Raw genomic sequence first — 9,913 nt, forward strand, 5'->3', positions numbered from 1 at the left:
AGTGATTTAATCGGTGTGTTAAACATCGTCTAACATTTGGTGGATAATTAAACACCGCGCCGTGTTTCAAATTTGAGATAGCAAAATTCGAATGATATATTTACTATTCGAGTTAGCTTTATGCCATATATCCACTGCCGCAGGGCCGGCCTTGAGTCAAAGTTGGCGAAGCTTTGGGCATGAAAACCAAAGAGGCAGCAAAACTTTCTTTGCTAGTGGGAAAATCTATTCAAAATATATATAGAATAATTATATGTGTTGTGGAAAGAAAAAGAGACAGAAAATTGGAAGAAATAGACAAAATTCTCATTAGATGTGTAGATAAATATTAGAGCCTCTATTTATAGATCTAGACACAAGGACATCCCAGTAATAAACAAGATTCATCCTAGATATTCTAAACCTAATTACATGTTTATAACAATATGGAGACTTTTTGTAATATGTAGTAACTAATTAACGGGAGATGCTACACCCACCGCACTTCCCCCGAGTTTCATTCCGATATGGGAATGGACGGACAGAAAAAAAAAAAACACAAAATTGGTTAAAAAGACCAAAATCAACAATTCCTGAGTGAAATTGACAGTTAGATTTTGATATTGTTTAAATGGACAAAAATGTAAAAATAGGCAGGATGTAACCAGTTTCATCGTGCCCATTTTCAAATATTTTTTCTTATTTTTGATTTACACAGGATGTATCCAGTTTCATCCTTGCTATTTTTTAAATTTAAGCTAAGATGAATCCAGTTTCATCCTTGCTATTTTTTTTTTGGCCATTTCACCCAAAGTATTTTTTACTCGTCCGTTTGAACCGTGGTTTAAAAATATTTGGACAAATGATCCATTTTCAGAAAAAAAAAAAAAAAAAAAAAAGCTCCCTGACATCAAGATTGGTAAAGGCATTGGGTCCCTGCACATGTGAGTTGCGGGATTAATCTCGGATTCTCGGGTTTTGGGTGTCGGTCAACCTATCATTTTCGCTAATTAAAGGGGCAGTATCTTCAGAGTTTAAGAGGTACGACTAACTGCACACAATTAAAGTAGTAATTACAATCCTACTACTCTAGGAACGAACTTCTACATACGACTATACCGGTAAAATACTTCTCAATAGATAAAACCAAGTAATAGGATTATAGGAATCATTAATATCCTTTGATCTGTCAGTTTGTCTCCATAATTGTGGAGATTTTTTTTCCTGCGCGTCCACATTAAGAAGAAGTTCACGGAGAAACAAAATTTGTCTCCATAAATTTCAACTGGTCAACTTATGGTGACTAAGTCAAAAGGTCAAAAAATAATTTCATAGGGCAATTTTTTTGAAATTTCTTTGAGCTTCGTGAATCTCGGGGCCGGCCCTGCACTGCCGCCCCAGTATGGTATATTTACCATATTAATCCTTACCTAGCCCCAAGCCCTCCTAGTCCTAGCTACTTACATAACAGAATATGGACAGGACGTTAGCCAATGCAAACATGAAATGGCTACGTCAAATGCTCCCATGTAACTCCCTTTCAAGTTCCTATTTCTTATAAGAATTGATATGGTCAGCGAAGAATAGTCAAGAAAACTAATATATGGATATTACAATTAAATCAGGAGTACAAAAAACAGTTAGAACACAAACTACGCCCGGTAATCTTAACACACAAATGATAATGCTACAACCAAAGAAATCAGAAAGGGAAAAGGCAAATCAAAAATCACATGCCTTGATTCTGGGATGCAACCAGAAGGGTGAAAACCTAAATCTCCAATGTATGTAGTACAATTCCATATTCATTGCCCTCATTTTCTCTCTATACTCTGTTACAATCATATAAACACACATCTTAAAAAGAAAACCTCATCATAAATACTTACAATTTAAGAGGGACCAACTAAGAATCTACTCCATCAGGTTCCTCCTTGAGGAGCTCGGTCTCCGGGTCCACCAAGCATGATCTAGCATTTGATATGTTGTGAAATTTCAGAAATTGTTCTTAAGAAGAATAAACATGTATAAATTAGCCTTCAATAAATTTCTTCTATGAATATCTTTGTTTGTCTTAATTTTTTCTATGAATGTATATTTGTGCAGTCCCAGGACTGCGATAATGTCAATGCAAGTCATGACCCAGTTGGATAACAAAAGTAAGTGAAGGTCCACAACATGAGAATTGGCTTGGGTAACTACCTACCTGGTCACGTTAGTCTTAAGTGCAAATTTAGTAGCACACCTGTAGGGGTCTTATATGTGGATTTAATTGATTGTTCAGGGTTTTAGCAGAACAAATTTTCTAAGGTTATGGCACAAGGATACTCCATAATTTCCAAAAAAAAGGATCGTAATACATGCTTACATTGCAGTTAAATGCGAATCTACGGGCAAGCATAATAGCTGCATTTCTTTCTCGTTCTGATTCGAATGCTAACACGTAGGATAGCCCTTTCTTTACTTGCCAAAACAGGGCCTGTGCCGCAGCATTCCCACCCCCTCTGACTCCACAAAGCTACAACGACAAAGAGAAATAGGGTCAGACACACATCTGAGCAGAACAAAAGCAAATATTAGGATGTAGTCTAACTACTTTTACAACAAAAAAGAAAAAGAAATGAAGGGAAAACGATGAACTGCGAATCGGAGTTTCTTGAAATTATAAGCCTATACAAAAATCCAAATTATTTTGGGAAAAAACAAACACCAGCAGTTCCTTCGCAAGTAAAAATATTAGAGTGATGCGATGCTGACTTCTTCATTCTCACATTATTCAATTTTTTACGTCAAGTTACCTGCATTGAAGAGGAATAAGATTCTTTGGCCTTTGTGAATCTCCCTTTACATAGTTTTATCCTCATTTTACCCACATGTAACTTATGAATACTATGAGATGGGTGTTCGCGACCATTCATCTGAGTAACAACTACCTGAAAACCGAACGAACACAGAGATAACTAAGCAACAATGCAAGTCAGCAAATTTGATAAAGCAGCATCACAGTCCACACAGAAGAAGAAAACCGAAGGGATCTTTGTTTACTCGCGGGCATATTTGATAGAAAACAAAAAAAAAATTAAGTAAACACGATGACATACAGTGAACTCTGTGTCAGATTTTCTTACTAGACCCTCCACATAGTTTCCCAATCCAGGAGCTGCCATAAAAAATGAATCCAATCTTTAGTCAACCATCCAAGAAAATAGAAACCCGGTTACAATAGAAGTTCATAAATTCATTAGATGGTTGGAAGAAAAATTTAATTTAATATTCGTAAAGTAAGAGATAAAGGATGCTGAAGAACCTGGATCGATTGGACCAGTAGTTGTCAGAGTGATATTTTGCTGATCTGAAACAATTTCTGCTAGCAAGGTCATTCCAACATCAAACGGCTCCAGAGCATATACTAATTTTGTCGCTCCTTTTTGATAATCACAAGTCAGAAGAGTAAAACGAGTGAGAGATATACACCTATGGCTTTTGGTCCAACAATTGAGAACGATTTGTACACTGTACATTTACATTATCTGATCAACTGCATGGGACTACATATCAGATTGTGAGATTTACATCTTATGATTATCGTGGACTAGGACAGCTAAACTTTCGTAACTAGAGAGATAGATACAGAGAGAGAGAGAGAGAGAGAGAGAGAGAGAGACCTGAAATAGCTTCCTTTCTACCAGCTTCCGGAGAGACGCGATACCACTGAACTGAACTTCTCGAAAAATCTGGTGAATTATCTGAGCAAGGAGTGATCTTAAGACATGAACCTAAGGTTTCAGTACCATCAATATCATAAAGCCGTGATTTGTTTTCTTGGAGCCTCTTGCTTATTGCCAGCTGAAACGGGTAAAACGAAAACCAATATAAACAACAAATTTTGGTTTTATTCAGCCGCAGATGAACAGTGAAGATTTGTACTTGAAACTAAAATGATACACAAAAATGGATAACTACAGAGTTTAGTATCAACACTAGAACAAGCGCATGGAATCAGTTGCCATCATTTTTCTTTCAAATAAAATAGCTTCACTTGTAGGCTCATACTAGCATCCCATGTGAGGGATTTTATTGAGAACTGAAAACTCCTTAAATAATTTGATAGTGTAGCAAATCCAGCTTGTAATGATCATACATCATTTCTCTAACTGCCAACTGGTTTTGAGTTGGATGCCCTCAACTTAATTATCTGTAAAATTTCTAGAAGCAGAAGGCATAATGTTCACGCCAGTTGATAAAACTTGTTATGTGAGATCAAACATAAAACAAGAGTTTCCTTACGAGTCTTCTCTTTGTAGATGCCGGGAAAGAACATTCTACAGGTGTTTCAGGATTATACATATGTCCTTAGCTTATTCCTGTATAGAGAAGAATAATAGGACATTCTTCAGATAGAAACTACAATAGCTATCTGGAAAGCCTTTATTAGGTTTCTCTGCGATTAACTGATGACCCCCTCCCTCCTTCCCATTGATCGATCTCATTATCTCTCATTAGGTTAAGTGCTTCCTAAGAATCTTGTTCAGGCATCCAACTCAAAACCAATTAGCAATGAGCGGGGAGGCCGCAGATCATGATAACTGGGTTACTAGCATACAATATCCATGAAAAGCTATTCTATTGTTAGCACAAACAAACGAGATTATATTAATAAGATACAATTAAAAAACATACCTCCTTCCGTAGTTGAATAGAATATTTAGACTTCTCAGCAAGTTGAATCCTCAGAGCTCGAAGTTCATGCTCCATGTCCATTACCTAACCAATATGTTGAGTAATAATTTAGCTTTAAGTTTTCTAACCATAATATAATAGCTAGGAAAATTGAAAAATAATAATTAGTTGATACACAATGCTCAAATCTCAACCGTCTATATTGCGATCCATATATCACTGTGTGTACTAAAAGATATAATGCTAATAACTGTTCTAGTTCAAGGCAAAGATGTGTAGATCGATATCCAGAAAAAGACAAGAGAGGATTCTCAGACAATTATTGATGCAGTTAATGCCTAATAGAATAAGGTATTGTTTCATGATTACACAATTGTATTCCCGATTCAGTAGAACGATGCAATTAAATGATGAAAGGCATTCATATTCCAGAACTTATCGATTCTATATTATAATAAAAATCAAATGATACTAAAATTACTACCCACCTTACTTGGTTGGTGCAGCATTTTAATTCTTCTAGCTTCTTGTACCTCCTTCTTCAATCCTTCTGTATCCTAAAATTTCAAATTATGACCTCAGGAAAAAACAAAAAAAAAAAGCTAAAGATGATATAAGTAGAACATGTGATAAACCATTAGGCTGTAGTGCAGTAAAATTCAACTTTTAACTTGGCCAGGTCTAATTGTTTTGTCAAGAGGAAGGATTTTTTTATTACAGGTTATATCAAGGCTTCAGGATAAGTTTAGCATGGGTAGGATGAGCGATATATTTTACCATCCAGATGAGTTGTAGAAAGAAACGTAGGCCCAAAGGTAAACATTCTCAAAATATACTATCTACCAAGCTGCCTCCTGAACATAATATAAGAAAAAGCAGTTCTTAAGGATAATAAGTACCCCTTATGTATCTGAAGTCTTAATACCGAGTAGGAAAATGTGAAAATTCAATAAGGTGACTAGAACGTGCTTCCATTACAGGCTTACACTTAAACCAAAAAGAACCGGTCAACCACAATATACCATCTAACAATTTCTTCTTTTTCTTTATATATATATGGCATCATGAGCGGTCTATTAGGTATAACATTTCAAATAAACTGGAACTGAAAAGCGTAGTGCACCAAACCCAAAACAGCTTCTTCTATCTTGAAAATATATATCATATATCAAGAAAGCGAACAGAGGAAAAGAAAACATTATAGTTCAAAGAAATAAAAAAAAAATCTTTACTCTGGTATAAGAAAATTGAAACCAAGTAGTGGCACGTACCTGACTCTCAAATGATTTGGAAATTCTTTCTTGTTCGAGAGCCTCTTCAACCCTCTGCACTGCTGCTCTAGCACTGTCAATTTCAGCACGAGCAAAAGCCCTTTCCTCACCGACAAGTTTCTTAGCATCTTCTGAAGCCTGAAATTATCATTTCACCCGGTAAATGAAAAGAATTAAATACAGGTCAATCTAGTCTCAAAGAATAAAACAAAAAATAATACTAAATGAGTTGCGGGGAATTGCAGTAAGCCAGTAACAAACTATCACATACAACATTTTACTGTAAACTGTACGACAGGATAAGCACACAAACATAAATCTAACAAAGAAACTATTCACAAACTATTCTATTAAAAATTGATTTGTTCTCAAATGATTTGGGATAAAGTAACAGTACTAGATGATTGAAGACCAGGTCATTAAACCAGAACAGTTGTATTATTTAAACCAATGCCCTACATTTCAAATCTTACAACATTCTCGATTCAGCTTTTGTGTGCCTCCCGTTAAGACACAGCACCTCCTTCGCCTAACTCAATTGATTTCTAAGAAGTGCAAGTTAACACTTCACGCAATGATCCAAGTATATTTCTAACAAGAAGTGCAAGCTAACACTTCACCAATGATTCAAGCATATTTACTTTGGCATTTGTTTTCTCCCACAGCAAATTAGACATGAATTATGATCAATACTCAGACAGATATTTGTGCTGAGTTCCAAGGTACGTGAGTCTCAAATATCAACAGTCAAAGAACACCACATATATATCCAGTGGTCCAATATCAGACAAAAATAGCATCTAGTTATCAAGAATACAGTCATCCTGACAAACTCAACTCGCAAAAGAGTGATGTTATATGAATCCCCAGTTCTACCTTGGACAAGAGTTGAAACTAATATAACTTCTCAAAAACGAAAAACAAGTCGAGACGACTTGATACCAACAACAGAGAACTCAATAATGGAGGTATTTTGAAATTACCAAATAATATATGACATGAAAGTGTGACATGTTTACAGCAACAAAACAAAAAGAGTAAGAGGTAATCAAACAATAAGGAGCCCACAATAATGTGTAAGGATGAGCCAAACCAAATTAGAGGGGGTTATGAAGATTTATTAACAATTGCAGAGCACATGACTATAATATGGGTGATGAACTGTAAAGCAGTCCACTGAAGGTGTAGTATGAGTTTTCGAACAAGCACAACCGTAACAGAAGAGGTTTTTTGGATCGAGTAAATGAGTTAGATCTCTAAAAAGTTGTCCAAAAGTTCATCTTAATTAGAAATCAGCTTTTATGGATTTAATTGAGAAAGTAACTGTTGTTGAAATTTTCTTCGCAAATTCCTTTGCTAGTTTAGCGGGTTGTGAAACTTTATCTTTCACGCGAAGATAAACTTTTTCTCCTAAATTGTATGTTCTGGAACCCTCATTTTGCAAAGATCGTTGTGTCTTTTACATTCAATGGGATGTCAGTTATCAACTATAAGTCAAAACTTAAAAATTGTAATAAGTTATAATGAGATTTTTCTTTACAAGTAAGTGGCTAACCAGTATATGCACACACCTAGTAATTTAGTTACGAGAAAATGATAGTGTTTTCCGAGTCTCCTACATTATTAACACGCAACTATGCATTACTCAAAGACGGATACCTGCTTAAGAAAACTTGCTAGCTTCTTCACTTCTGCCTTCTCCTGGAGTAGCTCTCCTTCTCCTTGAGTCAATTGAACAGCTAAAGCTTCTACCTTCAGGAAGTAACCGAAACTTCAAACAAGCACAAATATGAATTCCAATAATATGTTAAATGTAAAAGATGAGGGATGGGTCACACGGGATGTTACTAGCAAAGGATCTTTGAAACATAATATAATAATTCACATAACCAACACACTCACCATAGAGATAGCTTCATCAACATTATCCTTGTTTCGACCTGCCACACGGCCTCTCAGAGATTCAAGTGCATCTCTAAGCTTCTTTAAAAGTACGTGTTTCTCCAGTGAAATTATCTCTCGAATTTTAGCCTGAAACTCAAGAAAGGTTTACCATTAGGGAATGAAGATGAAAAAAAGAAACACAGGTTGCGCATATAAGAAATAATGCCTTCAAATTCCACATTGATTGAAGTCGTTTCAAGTAGCCAGCAAGACCAAAATAAAAGAAATAAACAATGACCTGATACATGGTTGCAAGCAAAAGAAAACAATTTAATTTAGCATGCATGAACCTCGTCAGACAACTTTGCAGCTGCAGCCAACCCCTTCTCGAATTTACTAGCAAGGTCACGAACGGATAGCCGCTTTTGCTGCTCAATAAGCTGCGCAGTCTCCCTTGCAAGAAGATCCTTCATGGATGGCACCTCGGGCTCTTCCTTGGGATCCAATATACTATTGTCAGCTCCTATCTTATAGTTGGGAAACCTATTTGAAGCAAAGCTCACATCAGCCGAAACTGATGGAACCGCCTCTTTCTGCATTGTGTCTCCAAAATCACGACCTACTCTCGTCATCGAACCCAACTGGGGAATTTACTTTCCTTAGATCAAAAATAAACATCCATCAGTTACTAAGCAGTTCTACCTCATAACATCAAGCAAAATATAATAACATTCACTCAGAACATCCCAAGAAAGCTATACAATTTCTAATAAAAAGTAAAAACTAAAGAATATAGCATGCAAAAAATAAGAAACATAAAAAATGAACATTGACCATTACCCTTTCTCTTAGTGGATTTTGAGAGAGGCAAGATCATGCATTTTTCCAGAGATGGTTTTCTCTTGTAAGCCTTAACATGTCTAGAGGTAATCAAATCAAATCGATTAGGCTGAGTTTAGGTCAGCCTAGCGAAAGAAAAAATCATTTCTTTTCTTCTGATGATCACAACTAATCACTATCTTTACACAAAAATAGAAAACAGTAAATCAAAACAAAATTAAAGAATAAAAAAAATAAAACGATGAAAAATCCAAAATGCAGTAGGATAAATACTAGTATGACAGAATTTTCTCAAACTTTTGAAAACATTCAGATTAAGTTTTAACTCTATGTTTCAGCTTCAATTAACCAAAGAAAAAAATGAAAATCAAAAATTTGTTACAGTTGACCACACCAAATTGCTAATGAATAAAACTACATTAGATGAAGAATACCACCAATAGAACTAAAGTTAGAAAGGAAAAAAAAAAAGTGAAGCTCATTGTAGCTCAAACCCTAACTAACAGTTAAAAAAAGTACAAAAATTAGGAAGAGAATTAAAAAAAAAAAAAAAAAGTAAGATGAGAAGAAGATGAAACTAAAAGAAGAAAGAAAATAACTTACAGATCATTAAAAAATGGGAGCAAAATTTGCAGAGAGGATGAGAGATTGAAGAATGCCTGAATGCACACAGACACCTACTTAATAATTAAAAATGGGACAAGAAGAGTGTTTTAATTGAGAGAAGAGAAGAGAGAAGGAGACGATGAATGAAAAAGTGAAGAGACGAGACGAGAGAAGAAATTAAAGAAGGTAGCCAAAGATGCTTTCTACTTTTTCAAAAGAAAAGGGGGTGTTGAAGGGAGCTACGAAAGAAAAAGCCGCCTAGTCCTATTTTCTCGCTACACTCTCTATGAGTCTCTATCTGCATTACCTGTCTGTCGTTATTATTGTTTTTGTTGTCCAGACTCCAGAGTCCAGACCAAGATCCTTGTCAGCGTGCCACCCTGCATTTAGAATAGATATGGTGAGCTTTAAAGCAAGCATTACACGGACCGTATGATTCAGTAGATACGGACAGGTTCGCGAATACGGGTATCAATGGCGAATTTTTTTGATACGCGAAAGCCGAACCCGGGCAGTTGGACTGACCCCACTGCCAGATCCAACACAACTCAACCCACTATACAACTAATCTACCACAAACCTTTAAGGCGGCGGAAATTGAACCTCTGACTTCCTCCTTACCGGAGTTGATGGGACACCAGTGAGCCATGCTC

The 9,913-nt window shown here is 35.8% G+C and overlaps 1 protein-coding gene across 3 annotated transcripts; it reads right to left on the reverse strand.

Moving 5' to 3' along the window:
* Nucleotides 1–1,563: 1,563 nt before the first annotated feature.
* LOC113310761 (stomatal closure-related actin-binding protein 1-like) lies at nt 1,564–9,478 on the reverse strand. Of its 3 annotated transcripts, XM_026559534.1 has the most exons (14): nt 9,258–9,478; nt 8,655–8,734; nt 8,165–8,472; nt 7,833–7,961; nt 7,590–7,682; nt 5,931–6,068; nt 5,148–5,216; nt 4,660–4,743; nt 3,645–3,825; nt 3,287–3,403; nt 3,081–3,139; nt 2,778–2,912; nt 2,348–2,497; nt 1,564–1,949 (listed from the first exon to the last, which is right to left on the reverse strand). In XM_026559534.1, the coding sequence occupies exons 3-14, from the start codon at nt 8,444–8,446 to the stop codon at nt 1,902–1,904; spliced, it is 1,485 nt and encodes a 494-aa protein (XP_026415319.1). In that variant the 5' UTR covers nt 8,447–8,472; nt 8,655–8,734; nt 9,258–9,478; the 3' UTR covers nt 1,564–1,901. The 3 variants fall into 3 exon arrangements, with proteins under 3 accessions (XP_026415319.1, XP_026415318.1, XP_026415317.1); XM_026559533.1 differs by lacking the exon at nt 8,655–8,734 and having other exon boundaries at nt 8,165–8,467; XM_026559532.1 differs by lacking the exon at nt 8,655–8,734.
* Between the last annotated feature and the right edge of the window lie 435 nt (nt 9,479–9,913).

Source organism: Papaver somniferum, chromosome 9 (assembly GCF_003573695.1).
Source record: "Papaver somniferum cultivar HN1 chromosome 9, ASM357369v1, whole genome shotgun sequence".
Lineage (NCBI taxonomy): Eukaryota > Viridiplantae > Streptophyta > Magnoliopsida > Ranunculales > Papaveraceae > Papaver > Papaver somniferum.

What these genes read in the sequence shown, in the direction of transcription:
- LOC113310761 (XM_026559533.1), bottom strand. Translation starts at nt 8,446, where the DNA reads ATGACGAGAGTAGGTCGTGATTTTGGAGACACAATGCAGAAAGAGGCG. An exon ending in CCAAATCATTTGAGAGTCAG is followed by an intron (nt 5,217 to 5,930) that starts GTACGTGCCACT and finishes TTGAAATTTTAG; the next exon opens with GATACAGAAGGATTGAAGAA. An exon ending in CTATTCAACTACGGAAGGAG is followed by an intron (nt 3,826 to 4,659) that starts GTATGTTTTTTA and finishes TACCCGTTTCAG; the next exon opens with CTGGCAATAAGCAAGAGGCT.